Source organism: Culex quinquefasciatus, chromosome 3, assembly GCF_015732765.1.
Source record: "Culex quinquefasciatus strain JHB chromosome 3, VPISU_Cqui_1.0_pri_paternal, whole genome shotgun sequence".
NCBI classification, from domain to species: Eukaryota; Metazoa; Arthropoda; class Insecta; order Diptera; family Culicidae; genus Culex; species Culex quinquefasciatus.
In genome coordinates this window covers 27,695,767-27,716,098 of record NC_051863.1, presented here as the reverse complement: position 1 = coordinate 27,716,098, position 20,332 = coordinate 27,695,767, and the positions used below count along the sequence as shown (strand labels likewise).

Below are 20,332 nucleotides of genomic sequence, written 5' to 3'. Positions count from 1 at the left end.
CTTAAATTAAGTTACATTTGGTAAAATTTAAATAAAAATGTAGAATTCAGTTAAAATCAGTTAAATTGATAAAATTTAGCTAAAATTAGTTAAATTTAGTTGAAATTAGTAAAATTTCGTTAAAATTGATTAAATTTAGTTTAAATTAGTAAAATAAAGTAAATTTTAGATAAGTTCAATTAAATTTTGTTGAATTAAGATGAATTTAAAAAAAATAGTTAAATTAAGCAAAATTTAGTTAAATTCAGATACATTCAGTTGAAATTAGTTATTTTTTGTGTGATTTAGTTGAATTTGCCCAAATTTGGTTAAATTAAGTTGTGTTAAGTTAAATTTAGTAAAATTAAAAAAAATTGGCAAAATTAAGTAAAATTAAGCAAAATTAAGTAGAATTAAGCAAAATTAAGTAAAATTAAGCAAAATTAAATAAAATTAAGCATAATTAAGTAAATTATGTAAAATTAAGTAAAATTAAGTAAAATAAAGTAAATTTATGTAAAATTAAGTAAAATAAAGTTAAATTAAGTAAAATTAGGTAAATGTAGATGAATATAGGTAAATGTAAGTACATTTATTCAAATGTTATTACATTTGGCAGAATTCAGTTAAATTCAATGTAATTTGGTAGAATTTAGTTAAATTTAAAGTTATTTGGTAAAATTCAGTTAATTTGAGTTTAATTAAGTTAAGTTAACTTAAATTAAGTTAAAATAAGTTTATTTAAGTTAAATTAGGTTAAACTAAAATAAATTAAGTTAAAATCAATTGAATTAAGTTAAATTAAGTTGAATTAAGTTAAATTAAGTTAAATTGAGTTAAATTAAGTTAAATTAAATTAAATTAAGTTAACTTTAATTAAGCTAAAATAAGTTTGATTAAGCTAAATTAAATTAAGTTAAATTTAGTTTCATTAAGTTATATTAAGCTAAATTGAGTTAAATTGAGTTAAATTAAGTTAAATTTAGTAAAATTTAGTTAAATTAAGTTAAATTATGTTGAATTAAATTAAATTTAGTTAAATTTAGCTAAATTAAGATAAATTAAGTTAAGTTAAGTTAAATAAAGTTAAATAAAGTCAAATAAAGTTAAATAAAGTTAAATAAAGTTAAATTAAGCTAAATAAAGTTGAATCAAGTTAAATTAAGTTTAGTTAAGTTTAATTAAGTTAAATTAAGTTAAATTAAGTTAAATTAAGTTAAATTAAGTTAAATTCAGTTAAATTATGTTAAATTAAGTTAAATTAAGGTAAATTAAGTTAAATTAAGTTAAATTAAGTTAAATTAGGTTAAGTTAAGTTAAATTAAGTTGAGTTAAATTTAGTTAAATTATGTTAAAGTATGTTAAATTAAGTTAAATTTAGTTAAATTAAGTTGGATAAAGTAAAGTTATTTTGTTTAAGTGAAAGTAATTTGATGTTATATTTAAACTTTGTTAAATGCAAAACATAGTTCAAATTTAACATGAATTTACTATAATTTAACCAAAATAACTTTTTGTAAGTTTTTTTTTGTATTTTTGTATTTTTGTATTTTTGTATTTTTGTATTTTTGTATTTTTGTATTTTTGTATTTTTGTATTTTTGTATTTTTGTATTTTTGTATTTTTGTATTTTTGTATTTTTGTATTTTTGTATTTTTGTATTTTTGTATTTTGTATTTTTGTATTTTTGTATTTTGTATTTTTGTATTTTTGTATTTTTGTATTTTTGTATTTTGTATTTTTGTATTGTATTTTGTATTTTTGTATTTTTGTATTTTGTATTTTTGTATTTTTGTATTTTTGTATTTTTGTATTTTGTATGTTTTGTATTTTTGTATTTTGTATTTTATTTTTTATTTTTGTATTTTGTATTTTGTATTTTGTATTTTTGTATTTTGTATTTTTGTATTTTTGTATTTTTGTATTTTTGTATTTTTGTATTTTTGTATTTTTGTATTTTTGTATTTTTGTATTTTGTATTTTTGTATTTTTGTATTTTGTATTTTTGTATTTTTGTATTTTTGTATTTTTGTATTTTTGTATTTTTGTATTTTTGTATTTTTGTATTTTTTATTTTTGTATTTTTGTATTTTTGTATTTTTGTATTTTTGTATTTTTGTATTTTTGTATTTTTGTATTTTTGTATTTTTGTATTTTTGTATTTTTGTATTACTGTATTTCATTTTTTTATTTGTCAATAGAATATCGCAACAAAGCCGTACAATTAGGATGATCAACTATAACATAGTTTAAAAGCCTGGAAACTATTGAAACATCCAAAAAACTTGCTGGACTACCAAAAACGTACCAAGAATAGCGGAAAATCATGCTACACCAGCAAAAGTCTTTTTGAAAATAAAAACAACTTTACAGGCAGCAAGGGATTTTTAAAAATGATTTCGAAATTACCAGTTGAAACAGTCGAAAAATTAGCTGGACCTACCGAAAAACGAAGCAAGAACAAAAAAGAAACGAGCTAAATCAGCCAAAAGGCTGGGTGAATAATGCGTGCTTTGCAGGCAGAAACGGAGGCTTTTGAAAGAAAACTTGTAGAAATAGTAGAAAAATTAGCTATACCAACCAAAACACCTACCAAGAATAGTGGCAAAGTTGGCTAAACTAGCTAAAAAGATGTGTGAAAATACCTGGCATCGCAGCCATCAATGGAAAATTTTGAGAATGATTCCAAAAAAACTGGTTGAAACAGCCTAAAAACTCGCTGGGCTAACTATAAAACTTCCTAGAATACCATAAAATCTAGCTAAAATAGCTAACAGACCTTCTCAAAACATACAGCTTTTGAGACTGACAGCATTTTTCCAGCTTGCAAATCAGTAAAATTTACTAAAAATTTAGCTAGATTTATCATTTTAGGACCTGGATCCAGCTGTCAAATCCAGGATTTTTTTTTAGGATTTCCAGCTAAAAAAAATCGTGGTTGGAAAAACAACCAATTTTTTTAGGGTTTTTAACCGAAAATTAGTAAGATTCACGATAAACCTTCTTTCCGTGCAGTTCTGAGCTAATCGTGTGGAAAAAAAATCATGTCTACACACATCCCCACAGACATTTGTTCAGAATTTGATTCTGAGTCGATAGGTATGCGTGAAGGTATATCTAGGAGTCGTATTTGAGAAGTTCATTTTTCGAGTGATTTTATAGCCTTGCCTCAGTAAGGTGAGGAAAGCAAAACACTCTCTTTTCCTTTGAGGCGTGAACCTCCGTCGATTAGTACAATTTAAATTTACATCGTTTTTTTTTTTTTTTGCGTCACACTAATGGTCATATTTTTTGTTTTATTTTTTCAATTTCAGCTGGGCCGCTTCGACGGTAATGACGCGACAAAATCTAATTCCGGTCAATCTGCGAGAGGAGGGAGAGACGGTTAAGGTGGAAGGTCAGGCCGGAGAGTCGGCCCCCAATCCGGTGCTGATTCCGCTGTGGGACATGGCAAACCACGTCAACGGGCAGATCACCACCGGGTACAACGAGGCCGCCCAGCAGGTCGAGAGTTTGGCCCTCGGGGACTACCGGAAGGGCGAGCAGATCTTCATCTACTACGGCAATCGGACGAATGCGGACTTTTTGGTGCATAACGGGTGAGGGTTGATTTATATTTATTGGTTTGTTATTTTAAAATAGGCGATCTGTTTGACAGCTTCGTCTACCCGGACAACGCCAACAGCGCCGTGGCCATCCCGCTCAGCCTGAACCCCACCGAGGAGCAGTTCGAGCAGCGCAAGCAACTGCTCGAGAAGCTCGGTCTCGCGTCCAGCGGCGATTTCAACGTCCAACGTGGTGGCGGCGACTCCTTCATCTCGCCCGAGCTGCTCGGTTTCGCGCGCGTTTTCAACATGACCAAAGAACAGCTCGGCCACTGGCTGGGGGAAGATGCGGTGCAATCGCAGCTGCTGGAACCGGACTGCCCCGGGCTGGAGGCCAGTCTCCGGGAGAAGGTCTGGAAGTACCTGTCGATCCGGTTGCAGTTGGCCCTCCGGATGACTGGGACCACGCTGGACCAGGACGAGGCCCTGCTGGCCAACCAGGGCCAGAAGGGAGCGCAAAAGTTGGGCCACATCAAGTCCATGCTGGTGCAGTTTAGAGTCGTCGAGAAGAAGATCCTGAGCGAGGCACTCGAGCACTGCAAGCAGAAGGAAGTGGACAAGAAGGAAGTCTGAAAACATCCTGCTGCAGATTGTGTTGTATTCCTCTTAGAGTGAGCTTTCATCTGTAGATTCCAGTTTAGTCCTAAATGCCTGCATCAAATCGCATTTTCGTTTTCTCATCGTCCGCCCGCCACTAGTGCTTAGCTGAAAGCTTTTCCTATTTCCACGCTTGGTTTGCCAAACGAAATTTAACCCCCGAATTTAGTTTCGGAGTAGCTCGGCTTCAGTATTGATTTTGTACAACTCACACACACACACAACACGCACGTGCCCCTAACCTTTTGTAGATTGTAATTAAATTATTGTTTTTTTTTTTTTAAGTTTTGAGCCATCTTATTTTCTTTTTCTAATTGGCGGTACAAGATAGACTGTTACGCATTGAAAAGTAGAATTTGCCAAGCAACATCACACGCCCAAATATACATAATAAAATTGTTCGATAACTGCCAAATTGTTTGTTGTTTTCCTTGATTTCGAAATCCATTTTAATGTTGCCAGAAAATTACCTGCACAAAGCAATACAAATAAATTTGTTTGACCCAACGAAATCGGCCGATTTCGTGCATTTTATTTTATTTTAAATTTGGCCCAACTTTTTTTTGAAGTTTTTTTTTTAATTAAATATGTTTTTATTGAACTTTCTTGTAATAATTACATTTCATTTACATTCTAAGTGGTATGGCTACATGCTCTTCATCTTTGTTATATTTTTCGTTTTCTTATTAACTGTTCATATTCATTTATTTACTTCAAATTGTTTTACATTTTTGCATTGAATCGAATACATTTGAAAAAAAACACTTTAACAACTAATCCTAACTTAAAACTAAAAAAGTAAATTCATTGAAATATTCAAAATCATTAGAACGAGTAAACTACGAACTGTATTTTAAGATAAATCCTCCAAGCATTCTTACTTGTTTCTGGCGAGTTTTGCACCCACGCAGTGTTGTTGACATCTCGATGAAAATGTTCAGAAGTTCTTGTGGTCACTGCTGCCTTCATCCGTTGATGTTGGTTGGTTTTCCCTCGGTTGCTGACTGAAGCCTGGAGGTGTTGTATGCTCTGTAACTCTTTGCCGCTGATTCAACGGCAATGGCTGCAGATTTGGAACCACTCGAGCAGATCCCGCTCCAGGTGACGCCAAAGCAGGAAAATCCACGTCCGTGTATGCTGGTGGTGTTTTGCGACGATTTAGTTGGTGCCTCGTCGTCGCTTGCTGACGAATTTTTACAAACTCAGCACGTTTTGGGCAGCTTCGATTCTTGGTCGAATGGCCGCCGCTGCAATTGAAGCATTTCGCTTCGATGTTTTCGTTGATTGTTTCGCAAGCTTGTGTTTTGTGCTCACCTCCGCAGGTTGCACAACGACTCTTGATGAAACAGTTCCTTCCACCATGTCCAAACTGCAAACAGTTCGAACATTTAGCACTTTTTTGGTGTTGCACGTCTGACTCGCTTCTCTGCTGATCGCAGTTTACTTTGTGGAAGTCCTTTGGCCAAAGAAGCCATTTTGTTTCAGAGAAATTCTCTGAGATTTCGGTCATTTGATTTTTTCTGTATTTTTTAATCCGGCTGAAACTTTTTTGTTGCCTTCGGTATGCCCAAAGAAGCCATTTTGCGTCATTAGCTTGTCCATATAATTTTCCATACAAACTTGGCAGCTGTCCATACAAAAATGATGTATGAAAATTCAAAAATCTGTATCTTTTGAAGGTATTTTTTGAACGATTTGGCGTCTTCGGCAAAATTGTAGGTATGGATATGGACTACACTGAAAAAAAAAATGATACAGGGTAAAATTTTTTTTGGTGATTTTTAATTTCACTTTTTGTCCCTAAAACTTAATTTGCAAAAAAACACTATTTTTATTTTTTTATATGTTTTAGAGGAAATCAAACGCCAACTTTTCAGAAATTTCCAGAATGGGCACAAAATCTTTGACCGAGTTATGATTTTTTGAATCAATACTATTTTTTTCAAAAAATCTAAATATTGGTCGCAATTTTTTTTTCAATTTCATTTTTGGATGTAAAAATGAATTTGCAATCAAAAAGTACTATGGTGAAATTTTGATAAAGTGCACCGTTTTCAAGTTATAGCAAGTTTTATGTAACTTTTTTTCAAAATAGTCGCAGTTATTGATTTTTTAAAAATAGTGCCCATGTTTGCCCACTTTTGAAAAATAAATCAAAAGCTGAGAAAATTCTCTATATTTAATTTTGTTTATTCGGACTTTGTTGATGCGACCCTTATTTGCTGAGATATTGCCATGCAAAGGGTTAAAAACAAGAAAATTGGTGTTTTCCAAGTCTCACCCAAACAACCCACCATTTTCTAATGTCGATATCTCAGCAACTAATGGTCCGATTTACAAAGTCAAAACATTGAATGTTTCAAATTTTTCGATCTTTTCGGAATTTTTTTTTTCATAAATTTTAATTCAAGACTGGCATTTCAAAAAGGCCAAACATTCAATAATACGCCCATTTAATATGTATGTCTTGATTGAAATTATTTTAAAATATTTTTTTCGAAAAGATCGTAAAATTTCACGAATGTTGCTTGTTTTAACATTGTAAATCGGACCTTTAGTTGCTATCGACATTAGAAAATGGTGGGTTTTTTGGGTGATACTTAGAAAACATCAATTTTTTGCCCATTCTGAAAAATTTCTGAAAAGTTGGAAAATTTTCCGATCTTTTCGAAAAAGATATTTTGATTTTTTTAAATCAAGACTAGCATTTTAAATGGGCGTAATATTCAATGTTTGACCCTTTTAAAATGTTAGTCTTGATTTAAAAAACTATTTTAAAAAATTTAAAAATGGCAAATATTTCGCTAAAATCAAACTTTCGGTGGCTATATCTTGAAAATAGAGCCCTTTATCAAAAAATCTGTAGAGTACTTTTCGATTGTTAATTCAAATTTGCATTAAAGAATAATGTCAAACTTGTTTTTACATAAAACTTCATTTTGTTCCAAAAATCACTATTTTTTCAAAAATTCATTACTCGGCGACAGATGTTTTGACCATGTTTCTCTATGGCTCAAAAGTTGCGAATTTTTATCCCCTAAACTGCCGTTCTACGCATAATTGTCCCATGTCATTTTTGGACGATTTTGACTTTTTAACATTTTTAAGTTTAGTTTGTCGTATATTTTAAGAAAAACACATAAAATCGGGTACTTTGTTCGGAAACTCATTGAAAACAACATAAAGTCTGTTTGTCCCATCGTTAAACTTCTACGCATAATTGTCCCACCAAGTATTTTCTTATACGGAATCATTAGTTTTATGTAGCATTATGTTGTGTTTACCTGTTGTTTAGCAAGAGGATCACAAATAAGAGTGATACACTGCTAACTAGGGCAATTAGGGACACATAGGGCGTATAGGAACCCACGGGACAATTATGCGTAGAAACACAGAAATCGATCGAAAAATTTCAATCGCGTTTTTCTCAGTTGCACTTTTTCGAACATGGGACAATTATGCGTAGAACGGCAGTAAAACACATAAAAAATCTCGAAAATCAAAAAATACGTATTTTTGGAAATTGAGTTTTTGTGAAAAAAAGTTGATTAAAAAATCTGCAATTTTTTTCCGTGTACTTATTTTTTTCTCAAAAGTCCTCAACAATACCTACAACTTTGCCGAAGACACCAAATTGATCAGAAAATTCACTCAAAAGTTACATTGAATATACCATTTTTGTATCGACAGCAGCCAAAATTGTATGGAGACTTGTATGGGTGAACCAATGACGCAAAATAGCTAATTTGGTCATAGGGAAGGCCCCCACAAAGTTTTAGTCAAATCAAAAAATAAAAACGGTCGAAATCGGCCGATTTCGTAGAGAGTTGCTCATATGTTGCTATTAGTAATATTTGTGTTAAACTGAGTAAGGGCTCAAACCTCACTTGTTAGAAGAAAAGAGTGAAGATTGAAAACAATAGATAGTCAAAGAGAATATATTTTATAAAAAATCAAGAATCAATAGTAAGAGAATGATGAGAATAAGCTGGATGTAGTAGATGTAAAATAAGACAATAGTTAATAAATATAGATTAAAAAAACTAGCTTAGATTATAGTAATGATTATTTATAGGACAGATAAAGAATTATTCAAATAAATAGATTCGCAATAAAATCCAAAATAGTTTAGGCACATGATAAATAGACTTGATATTAATAGTACAACATTAAGGAAAAGTATATTTTAAAAGAAAAAAAAACAAAGCTTGTTACAGCAGTATCAGTTGGTAAAAAATGAGTGGAAAAGCTTTTGAGAGATGAGAGAATCAAAAGTTAGTAAAATAAAAATCAAATGATAGATATTAAATAGAAGAATCAGTGAAGAAGTGAGAATCAGTAGAGCAAAATAAAAATAGGAGATAGGTGGTAGCTGAGAATTAAGAGAAGAGAAGCCCAGTTGTGCGATGTTTCAGGTACATCCAGTTGATAAACTTTAAAAAATATTTGCTACGGCCTTACTTTACATTGAAAATTGGATTAATTTGTACGTAACAAGACGTAGCTGAGCAAGGAAACAGCATTTCGGATTTTTGATAAAATAACACTTTCGCCAAATCATTTTATCAGTTCAGTCATAAGAAAACTATGTTTATTTCCTTTTCTCTCGTTTTCTTCGGCTTCTAAATCATATGTACAGTTTTGTTTTATCAAATTCACGACTTCTGTTGATAAGTTATTAAAGATATCTTTAAAAATTCAGTTTTGTAACGTGTCTGTTAATCAGATTCACTATATATTCTATAGAGAAAAAAAATATTAGTATTAAGAGTTTCCTTATCCGCTAGTGTTATTTAAAGTTTGTTACTTTTGTTTGATAACGATTTACACGTTTTGTTTAGCTTTCTTTCAGCAATTTTCCTCTCTGTAGCTCAAATCGTGCTGCTGTGAATCCCGTTCATGTACTCGTCCATCTCCTTGTCCAGCGAGCTCTTCGTGTTGGCCATGTACGTGTCCAGTTCCTTGTCCAGCTGCTCCTTGCTCTTGGGCGGCACGGCCGGGAAGCGTCCTCGGGATGCTAAAACAGTACGAACGATGTGATTTCTGTACGATTCTTGTATGACAATTTCGCCAATTCCCGCCGCCGCCCTCACTAACCATTACGTCCACGTTGCGCGCTTCGGCCCCGCGTCTGGGACGCGGCCCGACCACGCGACCGGGACCGACCGCGGCGATTTCCGCCGGCTGCCTCCGCCGCCGCCGCCGCCGCAGCTCTTCCACCTCGGAACCCCCCGCGTCCACGTCTGCAAGTAGAACCGAAGGGCGAAGGATGGCTTTAGGGTTGATTTGCGTCGGGGGTGGGTGGCGAATTTGATCGATGCAAGAAAACGGGACGACCACGTGAATGCTTAAAATGGAACCCGCTACCCAAAGCCATCCTTGCGCGCACGCACACACACACGCGAGTTTGTTTTGCGGAACCTCTCGGAACGGATTTGTTCATGGCTACAAGTAGAAAGAAAGCATTACATGCACAAATTCAAATGTAAACTATACCATAGGGTGCTGATACCGCGCACTCGTCGCAACGTCAACGAATCTTGCCTAGGGGGGATGTGTGTTTGTTTGTGCTACCATACCGAAACCTCCGGGACCCGGCCACGCTTCGCCCAGTGCTCCTCCTCAACGAAAGTGACGGATTTCTTCGATGCGTACAAGAACGTTGCAAACCGCGGAATAGCTTCGCGCTGCGCTGGAACGGCTTAATTCTGCAAGAAAAGCACACTTTTGGGAGGTGCGAGCGCGTTACGGTTGCGGCAAGTCCGTTTAAATTGGCGCGCCAACGCGGTTAAGGTCTCTGTCTTCTTCTGGGCACAATGAGAACTAGTTTGCTTGATAAGGTGGAGTTTCGCTGTCCATGACTTGCAACGATCAGTAACCTATTGGCGGGTGGGGTGTTGATGGTAAACCAGGCTTGGAACGCTTGTTGGAGTTCCGAGTTTTGGATAAAGATGTCTTCTTTGAGGATGAAATGGTCTTCAAAAATCAAACTGCACTTTGAGCGCTCCAAGTTGTGTTCAATTCAAGATTTGGTTATCTGGCGAGATGTTGACGTTCGTTTGCTTGTGTTTGAAGACGTTGTTGGCCCATAAGTTGTTGATTTAGGGAATTGCTTATTCATTTCGACCTGGTGGCTTCTACTCCGAGCTGCTTGAAAGGTTACTGACCGATTGCCAAGTGCAAACACTCACAACAGTACTCCGTGTCCTGGATAATATTAGCGATTAGCTTGAAATAAAACTCCGTCCACTCGACCCTGGAGCAAACTGTGGTTCTACGAGAAAGGTCCCCCAAACTACGGTTGGTGCAGGAGTGTCAGATTTCTTGTAGATCAGATCGGCAAATCCATGTTAAAGAGATCCGAAAGGTATGCATCCTGTCACGGGTGGTTCCCAGAATTCTTCCTCAACCAAAGCATCGTGGCCATTACCTCTGCAGGGTGCGTCCCGGTCTTCCGCCGGCGTTTCCGTTCCGTCCAACGGCGCCTGCTCCTCCGCCTCCCCGTCGCAGTCCCCGTTTGCCAATGCGTCCTCCGCGGAATCCGCCACCGGACATGGGACGCGCGGTACGGTTGCCGCCCAACCGGCCATTGACCGAGGCCGAGCGCGACGCGGATCGTGCCTTCATCGTGCTGTTGCGACGCTGCAGCATCGGGCCACGTCCTCCACGGCCGCCGCCCCGCCCGACGCGACCTTCGAAGCCGGCGTTTCTTCCGTTGGCAGCACTGCGAGATCTGGCGCGACCGTTGGCCGCGGGATTGCCGCCACGGGAGCGCGACCGGGAGACTCGTCCTCCGGGACCACCACCGCGGGCGCCCGAGTTGGACCGGGAACGACCCCGCGAACGGGACTGATTGCGCTGCTGCGAGCGACCTCGGACGCGGGACCGGCTACGCCCGTTGGGGTTGCCCAACCGGGCCGCAAGGCTGGCCTGCGAGTTGGAGCGCTTGAGTGGCGACTTGCGCTCGTAATAGTCGGCGTTCATTCTGTGGGAAGATCCGGAATTAGACCCCTATCTCAGCGCAAGCTTTCGTGCCAACTTACGTAGCAATATCCGACAAACTGTTGGACCGCTGCATTCGCCGGGAACCTCCGGCCAGCGTGAGTGTGTTGCCGGCCGCACGGCGCAGCTGTACGCGGGAACTTATGTTGCTGCGATTGAGTCGCTGACGGCCAGATCTGATATTTCTCTGCAGAAAAAAAAACAACAAAAGTCAACAACAGCTCCAACTACCCTAAAACAAACTCACATTTCGCAACTGAAGCGCCGATCGCTGCTGTCCCAGGTGGCGCCGGTCCAGCTGACTGACAAAGGCCCGGTTCGCAAGCGAACCGCGCGACGGAATCGAATCGACCGAGTTGGAGCGCTTCCGGAGTCCGCCGGATGAGCCGCCACTCCCGGAGGAACGCCCCGACGAACCGCCGCCGCCCCCTTTCTCCGGCGGGCTCACCTTGGACATGATCGTGAACCGGTCGTTCAGCGACACGCCGGTCGAACTGTTGAAGTGAATCTTGCTGACCGGATTCATCATATTTACGACGCTTTCAAACGTTTCTTAACAAAACCGCACCACAAATCCACGGTCAATCAAAGATGGCGGCGCGAGTCTGCAAGAAAACCAAAAGAAAAAGGTGGTCCATCAGCCGAGTGTCCAGGCGCCTACTACGCCGTACAGCCGAAACCCACGTTCTATTTATGGAGCTGTGACTCGCGTGCGTTTCTTTGGTTACGAAATATTTTACCTAAATTTGCTTCTGCCAGCATTCACTTTTCTCCTCCCACGGCCAACAATGCAGAGCGCGTTGACCTTTTTTGAACTTTATTCACACACGAAAAGCCAAATTTCTCCTCAAATCCCTTCACTTCCTTCTCAAACCAAAAAAAAAAAAGTATCTCACGCCAAAATCACCTTCAACCTTCACAGCGATGATCCGGAAACGAGAATTTGATCTTGAAAAAAAAAAAGCAAAGCAGTCGGCGAACAAAAAAAACGGGATCACGACGACGACGGCAACGCGAAAATTCACGTCCGTTCGCGACGACGATTGAGAATTTTGTGAGAAAGGAAAAGAATCAGAAGCGGCGGCAAATGGAGGTGCAAAATGAAAGCGAAGAGGGCGAAATTCTGCCTCCTTCATGACAGGCAGCAGCCCAGGTGGTGAAATTTATGGTACGTTCGTTTGAGCATAGACTAAATATATATAGATATGCCACTCCCCTGTTGGGGCTGGTGACGCTACCGCCACGCCACTTTTGCACCTGGTGGCGATTCACAGGTACTAATTTTGGATATTTCCGAAGGGAAACGTTGTTTTCCCCAGTTTCAGTTCAGCGTTCTGGAGGTTGCTATGATAGCAACCTCTGTTTTCAAACTTTGACGTATCAACTTCTCGGGAGCAAGTCAAAACATTTCGATAATCAGAGAATCTTGCCTTTTCGCGATTTTTTGATGGTCATGCCAACTTTACTGCGTTAAGCTGCCTGTTTGGAGTATCGGAAATCCTGCCTTCGCCAGTACGGATTCCATACAACTTTGGCCAACCTCCTCAAATCGTTACTCCGGAAGTCGCTCAGTTCGGCTTAATGTTTTGTCGACTATGGCAGGTGAGTGAAAACAAAGTTTTACCAAAAATGCCTCCAAATTGAAAATTCTCTGCTCTGCTCTTTAAGGTTAAACCAATTCTTTGGCGAGCTACTGGGAGTCCGCTTCGACCCAGCAGACTTGGAGCTTTCCGGCCAAGCGGAGGCCAAGTCACTTTCGCTGCTGCTCGTTGCTGGAGTCTGCTTGCGCTTCACAGTCAGCCTCTGCATGTTCCGCTCCAGCGTGGCCTCGCGAATTGACTCCGTTGAGCCTAATGCAACAGAGTTCGATGAAGAAGGCGTTTCAAGAGGAACGAGAACGCGAGGCCAAGCCGAAGCACAAGCCGGATGCTACCAAGCAGCACATGGCGCGACCCACGAAGCTATCCAAAACTTGTTCCTCGAATGGCTGTGCCAACTGTCGCAGAACTGGCAGCAAATAGTGCGATTTTATGTAAAAAAAAAATTGAATAATTTTTAAGTACGAATACAAAGCTACAAAAAATGCTGAATTTGCTTACATTTCAGGTTTTACAAGTTTTTCCGTCATTCCACAAAATTTAATTCACAACCAGACTGAATTCTATTTTTATTGTAAACCGTGTAGTGTTCGTGCAAAAGGTTCACATAGTTTTTGATAGAGTTGCGCCTTGATCATTGCTTTGAAAATTCCTTTTTTCTTGAATGTATGGCTCTGAACATTGGAAAAGTCATTGACCGAGATGTAGACCTTATGCTGTTTGCTCCACTACTCCTTCCACGGCTCGGTGTAATTCTTGTAATCCCAGGTCACGTTGAGGCTTCGGATGATGAATACCCCGGAGGCCGTGCTAGCTCAATTCCAGTGTTCCCACGAGCCTAAGCCATCGGTTAGGCTAGGTTCATTTTTTTGGTTCAGGTTCACACCACACGTCGGCAAGCACCGTCGGCTCAGGCTCACTGAGTGCCGTGAGCCATGGTTCATTTGGTTCAAACCAGGCGAGGCTAGCCAAAATGAACCATTGGCTTGAACCTGGCTTGAACCTGATCAAAGAATGTTAGGCTAAACGGCAAGCTTTGTTACACCGTAGTATGCTCAAACCGTAACATTCGCTACACCGTAGTATGATTACACCGTAACATTGTTACACCACAACATTCGTTACACCGTAACATTGTTACACCGCAACATTCATTACACCGTAACATTGTTACACCGTAACATTGTTACACCGTAACATTGTTACACCGTAACATTGTTACACCGTAACATTGTTACACGGTTAAATTGTTACACCGTAACATTGTTACACCGTAACATTGTTACACCGTAACATTGTTGCACAGTAACATTGTTACACCGTAACATTGTTACACCGTAACATTGTTACACGGTTAAATTGTTACACCGTAACATTATTACACCGTAACATTGTTATACCGTAACTACGATGCAACGAATGTTGCGGTGTAACCATGTTGTGGTGTAACCAAACTACGGTGTAACGAATGGTACGGTGTAACGAATGGTGCGGTGTAACAATGTTACGTAGTAACACTGCTACGGTATAACAATGTTACGGTGTAACCAAACTACGGTGTAACGAATGTTACGGTGTAACAACGTTACGGTGTAACAATGTTACGGTGTAACAATGTTACGTTATAACAATGTTACGGTGTAACAATGTTACGGTGTAGCAATGTTACGGTGTAACAATGTTACGGTGTAACAATGTTACAGTGTTACAGTGTAACAATGTTATGGTGTAACAATGTTACGGTGTAACGAATGTTGTGGTGTAACAATGTTACGGTGTAATCATATTACGGTGTAACGGATGTTACGGTATAATGAATGTTACATTGTAACATTGCTACACTCTAATATGGTTCTCATTAGCCTGGTTAGCCTGGCTTAAGCCATGGTTCATGGTTCACTGAACCAGGATTGAACCACAAATTGAGGCTTAAGCCGAACCAAGTTTATAGGTGAACCTAGCCTAACCGGTTCATTTGGGAACTCTGCTCAATTCACTCCCGCATGGCTTCCTGCAAGAAAAACCCGTTAAGGAGGAGGCCTAGGTTTCATTAAGACCGCAAGTCCGCGAGGGCTGGGTCGTGTTCGGACTGGCCTACATCTACTTTAGCTTCAACGACACCTTCGTCAACGTTACGGATCTTTCTGGCCAGGAAATCGATCTCCAGCGGCATGAAAGTCAAGGCCATTCCTAACAAGATCTCGCCCTATCTGCAAGGAATCACCGCGCTGCGCATTAATTTGCTTGCCTAGGGAGAAAATGGCACTCCGTGCCATGGACTTTTCGTCGATGAAATTGGCCGAATCGAGGACGTGAAAACATCCCGTCCGATACAACCCGCCGAAAGGGAGGTCACCGTGGTCCTTGTCTGTAGATTCCTCACTCAGAAATCTAAAGAGAAGCGAGAATTGAGACACTTGGTGACACTTTGTTGTCAAAAAGAAAAACCAATTTAAAACAGGAAAGTGCCCTGAGTACTACGATCATGTTTACCAATATAGTACCTGTAAACTGACGATGGTGGCGCGCACAGCGCTAAAGGGGTGTCGCCAACTAGGTATATGGAGCAATTTCCAAGTGGGACATCTACTTGATTAATAATCTATGGTTTGAGGGCTAGTTCCGCACTGAGTGCCGCACTCAGAGCTGTCAAAGTGTTTGAAGAAACTCGTGCTAGTTCCGCACGAGTTTCGCCGCCATCTTGGAACTGAAACTCTAGTGCCGCATTCGATATTTTTTCAGTTTCATGCGAGTTCCATGCACACTGAAAAAGAATGTTCGTTTGAACCAAAACTGGCACCGACGAGTGTGGCACTCAGTGACGCACTGGCTGTTCAAACGAACGTACCATTAGAGTCAATAGAGTTATCTAATAGAGATATCCACGCGCGAGAGTGTGTTAGTTTGGAGTTTAGTTACACGCAGACACAGGCAAATCGAGTAGAATGATTCGTCTGTCAAAATCAGCTGTGTCCTTTGTTATACCACGAGCACGTGGTAAACAGCTGGTTTTTACAGGCGACTAGTCTACTCGATTTGCCTATGTCTGCGTAAAAATAGTGTAAACAAAATCAGCTGCTTGAAATTCAGCCAATCACAATCGATCAAAATCAAAACAATACTTTAAATACGAATACTAACAAAGAATCATGGTGTGCGTGAGAGAAACCGTGGAGATCTCTATAGGGACGTGGCGTTACATCGTGCTGCCACCTGGTTTTTTGTGGTGCAAAAGTGGAAAAGTGCTGAGTCATCGTCTAAAAATAGACGGCGTCCTATCTCGCCCAGCAAAATTAAGTCGATAACAAGGGGCTGGAAACTCTAATATTACTCGCGCCGTTCCGCACGAGTTTCACCGCCATCTTGGAACTGAAACTCTAGTGCCGCACTTGATATTTTTTTCAGTTTCATGCGAGTTCCACGCGCACTGACAAATGACGTTCGATTGAACCAAAACTGGCACCGACGAGTGCGGCACTCAGTGCCGCACTGGCTCTTCAAACGAACGTACCATAAGCCCGACCTCACACACACTAGCGCACCATTTGTTTTGCTGGCCGGTACAAAATTTAACCTCAATCTTTTTCGTGTACGTATACGTAATACATGCGCACGTAGATAACTCTATTACACATTTGAGATTGTTTAGCTATTTTTGGGTAAAATTAATCAAAATTTCAAATTGCAAATTATGTTCAAATTGGGTCCTAAAATGAAGCTTAGATTGCTGATATTTTTGTTTACAGCGATAAAGCTTATTTTTCTGAGTACAATGACCCTTTGTACGACCACAAAGAGTTTAAAATGGATTTTTAAATCAATTTTGAAAAATTAACCTCGCGGTCCTTCTTGACAGAAAAGCTCCTACTTGACAGCTCGTTCCAAGGGGACCATAGTTGATCCATCGAAAAAATGTTGTCTTGTCAAATTTTTTTTTGAGTTAAAATGAAAAAAAAATCAGAAATGGTTTTTAATCGTGTTTTTTACCGTTGTACATAAAAATTGACACAGGGCTTTAGTACCCAATTGGGTACAAAAGCCCTATGTCAAGACAACATTTTTTCGAAGGATCAACTGTGGTCCCCTTGGAATGAGCTCTCAAGTAGGAACTTTGCTGACGATCTGACAGATAAGCAACACAAATATTCTAAAAATAAAAACAAAAGTAAAAACACGAGTAAAAAGCAAAAATTTAGAACTTTAGAAATTGGAAAAAAGACATAAAACCTGATATTGTCCGTTTCTCTCGAAGGTACACGCCGCGTGGCATTTCAGAATGTGCCGCAGACACAGTTGCCAGCAATTTTCTGCACTTTTGATGCAATATAAAACATACCCGGCAACAATGTCATGCAATTCGAAGAAGAAGATCAACAAAATCAAAACGCGCAGTATGGGATTTGACAGCGCGCATTTGCCGAAAGTGCGGCACGTCGTTTCGAGGCTGGTATGCCGCGTGTCTTTTTCGGGAATAACGTCATGATTCGAATTCCCGGACGCTTCGAAACCCGGACACTTCACCTTGTTTTATCAATTATTTGGATATAAGTTCGCATTATGAATGTCAAAACTGTGTTATTTGATGAATTCTAACATCAACTTTCATTTAAAGTTTGTTTGAACGCTTTAGTTAATGCCAAAACAATTAAATTAAATAAAATTGTAAGTTTACAAAAATGCGAAACATTTCAACGGAAATATTTCATAGGCGTCCGAAGCACCGGGCAGGCAAAGCAGAAATTTGTGTTTTTGATTTTCTTAAATTCAAGCCATTTTTTATAAAAACTATCGATTGTTTTGATGTTAACAGCTTATTTGAGACCTAAAGAATGCCATTCACTAACATTTCAGTCTAAATTTGTGCGATTCATAAGCAAAATTGAGTGTCCGGAATTCGAAGCAAAAGTGTCCGGATTTCGAATCAGCTTTTAACAGTGTCCGGGATTCGAAGCACAACAAGTCATTTTAATTTTCAAATTCTGATGAAAAATTGTTAGAAAAGACATATTTTGCATGAATTCTCTTAAAACTGACTGTTTATACTAAATCCTGATGATATTTATACATTTCCAACTTATTACTTAATTTTTTGCCAGCTATAACAAAAATAATATGGTACTAAGTGTCCGGATTTCGAATCATGACGTTACGCGCAATATTTGGATTTTGTTTGGACTCCAAAATTGGGTCATCTTGATAAACGCTGCTCTTACACTGTAAATGAAAATCGCACTTTGCTGAGTTCGTTTTCGCACTTTTTCATAAGATTTTTTCAGTTCGACTGCGATTACACAAAAAAGTGTAATCACAGTTGAACTGAAAAAATCGTATGAAAAGGTGCGAAAACGAACTCAGCGAAGTGCGATTTTCAGTTACAGTGTAAAACCCACAAAACGCTCTTCCAACCTTTTTCGTTGCACCAACCTTGGTGAAAACCCATGTGGTGAATTTCGCTGCGGGTAAAATCGTTATCGCCCGCAAATTTGACAGCTCTCCCCTGCAAGCGAAAGAACGCGATTTTCAACCAAGCTCGCATTATTTACACTTTTAATTTGTGCTCCGTTTTTCGTGAATTTCACAGAAAATACCGTGCAAAACCGTGCCATTCGTGTTGAACTCCGTAGAGTAGTGCCCGCGCCGAAAGGTAACGGTGAAAATAAGTTGATTAAGTTGTAAAATAATGATAAAAAGTGGTTTTCTTCTCTCTTAGCTCGCCGCCACAAAAAGAAAAAAAACAGGAAAAAGAAGAAGAAGACTGCGTAAACAAAAAAAATACGCTTCCCGGCCGGAACGAAACAGAAACTAGCCCGCAGCACCAATGATGGTCCCAATTGGCGGTCCCGTCGGTCACGGTGGCCACCCGATCCACATGCCGACGCCGATACAGAACGCGCCGCCGCCGGCCCCGAGCCAGCACAGCAGCTCGTCCAGCAGCCAGAACCGACAGTCACTCTCTGTGGTACGTGGTTTTGTGAGAAATTTTTGTTTTTAAAATAATATTTGCTTTTTTTTGTAGAAGCCAAACTATACTCTTAAGTTTACCCTGGCCGGACACACCAAGGCCGTGTCCGCCGTCAAGTTTAGCCCCAACGGAGAGTGGTTGGCCAGTTCCTGTGAGTTTCGATGGTTTTTTTTTCGGAATTTCGTTATTTTAACTGTTTTTTGTTTTAGCGGCTGACAAGTTAATCAAGATTTGGGGCGCGTACGACGGCAAGTTCGAGAAGACCATCTCGGGTCACAAGTTGGGCATCAGCGACGTGGCGTGGTCCAGCGACAGCCGGCTGCTGGTGACGGCCAGTGACGACAAGACGCTCAAAATCTGGGAGCTGAGCTCGGGCAAGTGTTTGAAAACGCTCAAAGGTCACACCAACTATGTGTTCTGCTGTAATTTCAACCCCCAATCAAACCTGATCGTGTCCGGATCGTTTGACGAGTCGGTTCGCATCTGGGACGTCCGGACGGGCAAGTGCCTGAAGACGCTGCCGGCGCACTCGGATCCCGTCTCGGCGGTGCACTTTAACCGCGACGGATCGCTCATCGTGTCGTCCAGTTACGACGGACTGTGCCGTATCTGGGACACGGCCAGCGGGCAGTGTCTGAAGACGCTCATCGACGACGACAATCCGCCCGTGTCGTTCGTCAAGTTCTCCCCCAACGGCAAGTACATCCTGGCGGCCACCCTCGACAACACGCTGAAGCTGTGGGACTACTCCAAGGGCAAGTGTCTCAAGACGTACACCGGCCACAAGAACGAAAAGTACTGCATCTTTGCCAACTTCTCCGTCACCGGTGGAAAGGTAACATCGGACTTCAGCTAAATTTGTAAGAAAACAAAATCAAAATCGTATTTTTTTCTCCTCCTCGCAGTGGATCGTGTCCGGCTCGGAGGACAACATGGTGTACATCTGGAACCTGCAGAGCAAGGAGATCGTCCAGTGTCTGCAGGGCCACACCGACACGGTGCTGTGCACGGCCTGCCACCCGACGGAGAACATCATCGCGTCGGCGGCCCTCGAGAGCGACAAGACGATAAAGCTGTGGAAGTCGGACACATAAAATTGGGCCGGCCGGAGGCACTCGTCGGGCGGCTGTGGCCATCCCAACCATCACCACTCCAGCCATCATCATCACCACCACCACCACCACAACAACCACAACCAAAACCGCTGATGAGTGTGTCTCTGACTGCTTTGTTTTGTTTCCCCACAAAATGAAACAAAACAAAAAAACACTTCCTTTTAAAACCCATCTCATGCTTGATAAAACAAAAAATGTACCATTGATTAACCACACCTCAAGATTGAGAGAATATGCATTGTAACTGAGTAAATGTAACGCGGCAAGTAAGCAATTTTGCACACCCTCAACATAACAAAAACAACCCTTAAAAAAACTCTTAGAATTGAAGGCACAGTAAATAATACCTAATTGATAAAGTATGATTGTATTCGATGTCGTATGGAATAGAAATAAAGCTAGCTTTTAATCTTTCAAATCAAAATTTGTTGTTTTATTTTTTAATATTACTCACCGCAAAAAAAAAAATAATTG

The 20,332-nt window shown here is 39.8% G+C and overlaps 3 protein-coding genes across 15 annotated transcripts in view; 2 read left to right on the top strand and 1 right to left on the bottom strand.

The window, feature by feature from the left end:
• Positions 1-4,596, top strand: part of LOC6052288 (actin-histidine N-methyltransferase) — a 181,984-nt gene extending 177,388 nt beyond the window's left edge. For all 12 annotated transcript variants that reach the window (XM_038265204.1, XM_038265205.1, XM_038265202.1 and 9 more), the window contains exons 3-4: positions 3,294-3,578; positions 3,638-4,596. In XM_038265204.1, coding sequence (XP_038121132.1) covers positions 3,294-3,578; positions 3,638-4,157 — 805 coding nt within the window. In that variant the 3' untranslated portion in view covers positions 4,158-4,596. The remainder of the gene's footprint in view (positions 1-3,293; positions 3,579-3,637) is intronic.
• Positions 4,597-8,738: 4,142 nt separating this feature from the next.
• Positions 8,739-12,248, bottom strand: LOC119769707 (uncharacterized transmembrane protein DDB_G0289901-like). Of its 2 annotated transcripts, XR_005278492.1 has the most exons (7): positions 11,924-12,248; positions 11,431-11,788; positions 11,225-11,370; positions 10,612-11,166; positions 9,279-9,424; positions 8,989-9,198; positions 8,739-8,921 (listed from the first exon to the last, which is right to left on the bottom strand). XR_005278492.1 is itself a non-coding variant. In XM_038263145.1 (6 exons), the coding sequence occupies exons 2-6, from the start codon at positions 11,710-11,712 to the stop codon at positions 9,053-9,055; spliced, it is 1,275 nt and encodes a 424-aa protein (XP_038119073.1). In that variant the 5' UTR covers positions 11,713-11,788; positions 11,924-12,248; the 3' UTR covers positions 8,739-9,052. The 2 variants fall into 2 exon arrangements, 1 of the variants encoding a protein (XP_038119073.1); XM_038263145.1 differs by having other exon boundaries at positions 8,739-9,198.
• A 6,018-nt stretch (positions 12,249-18,266) lies between these two features.
• LOC6052289 (WD repeat-containing protein 5) lies at positions 18,267-20,282 on the top strand. The gene is made up of 5 exons (XM_001868545.2): positions 18,267-18,425; positions 18,492-18,740; positions 18,798-18,894; positions 18,953-19,578; positions 19,649-20,282. The coding sequence occupies exons 2-5, from the start codon at positions 18,600-18,602 to the stop codon at positions 19,835-19,837; spliced, it is 1,053 nt and encodes a 350-aa protein (XP_001868580.2). The 5' UTR covers positions 18,267-18,425; positions 18,492-18,599; the 3' UTR covers positions 19,838-20,282.
• The last annotated feature ends 50 nt before the right edge of the window (positions 20,283-20,332 follow it).

Coding starts and splice junctions, on each gene's coding strand:
- LOC119769707 (XM_038263145.1), bottom strand. CDS start 11,712: ATGATGAATCCGGTCAGCAAGATTCACTTCAACAGTTCGACCGGCGTG. Junction 9,425..10,611: donor CCGGGACGCACCCTGCAGAG/GTAATGGCCACG, acceptor TTCTACTTGCAG/ACGTGGACGCGGGGGGTTCC. Junction 9,199..9,278: donor CGCGCAACGTGGACGTAATG/GTTAGTGAGGGC, acceptor GTACTGTTTTAG/CATCCCGAGGACGCTTCCCG.
- LOC6052289 (XM_001868545.2), top strand. CDS start 18,600: ATGATGGTCCCAATTGGCGGTCCCGTCGGTCACGGTGGCCACCCGATC. Junction 18,895..18,952: donor AGAGTGGTTGGCCAGTTCCT/GTGAGTTTCGAT, acceptor TTTTTGTTTTAG/CGGCTGACAAGTTAATCAAG. Junction 19,579..19,648: donor TCTCCGTCACCGGTGGAAAG/GTAACATCGGAC, acceptor TCCTCCTCGCAG/TGGATCGTGTCCGGCTCGGA.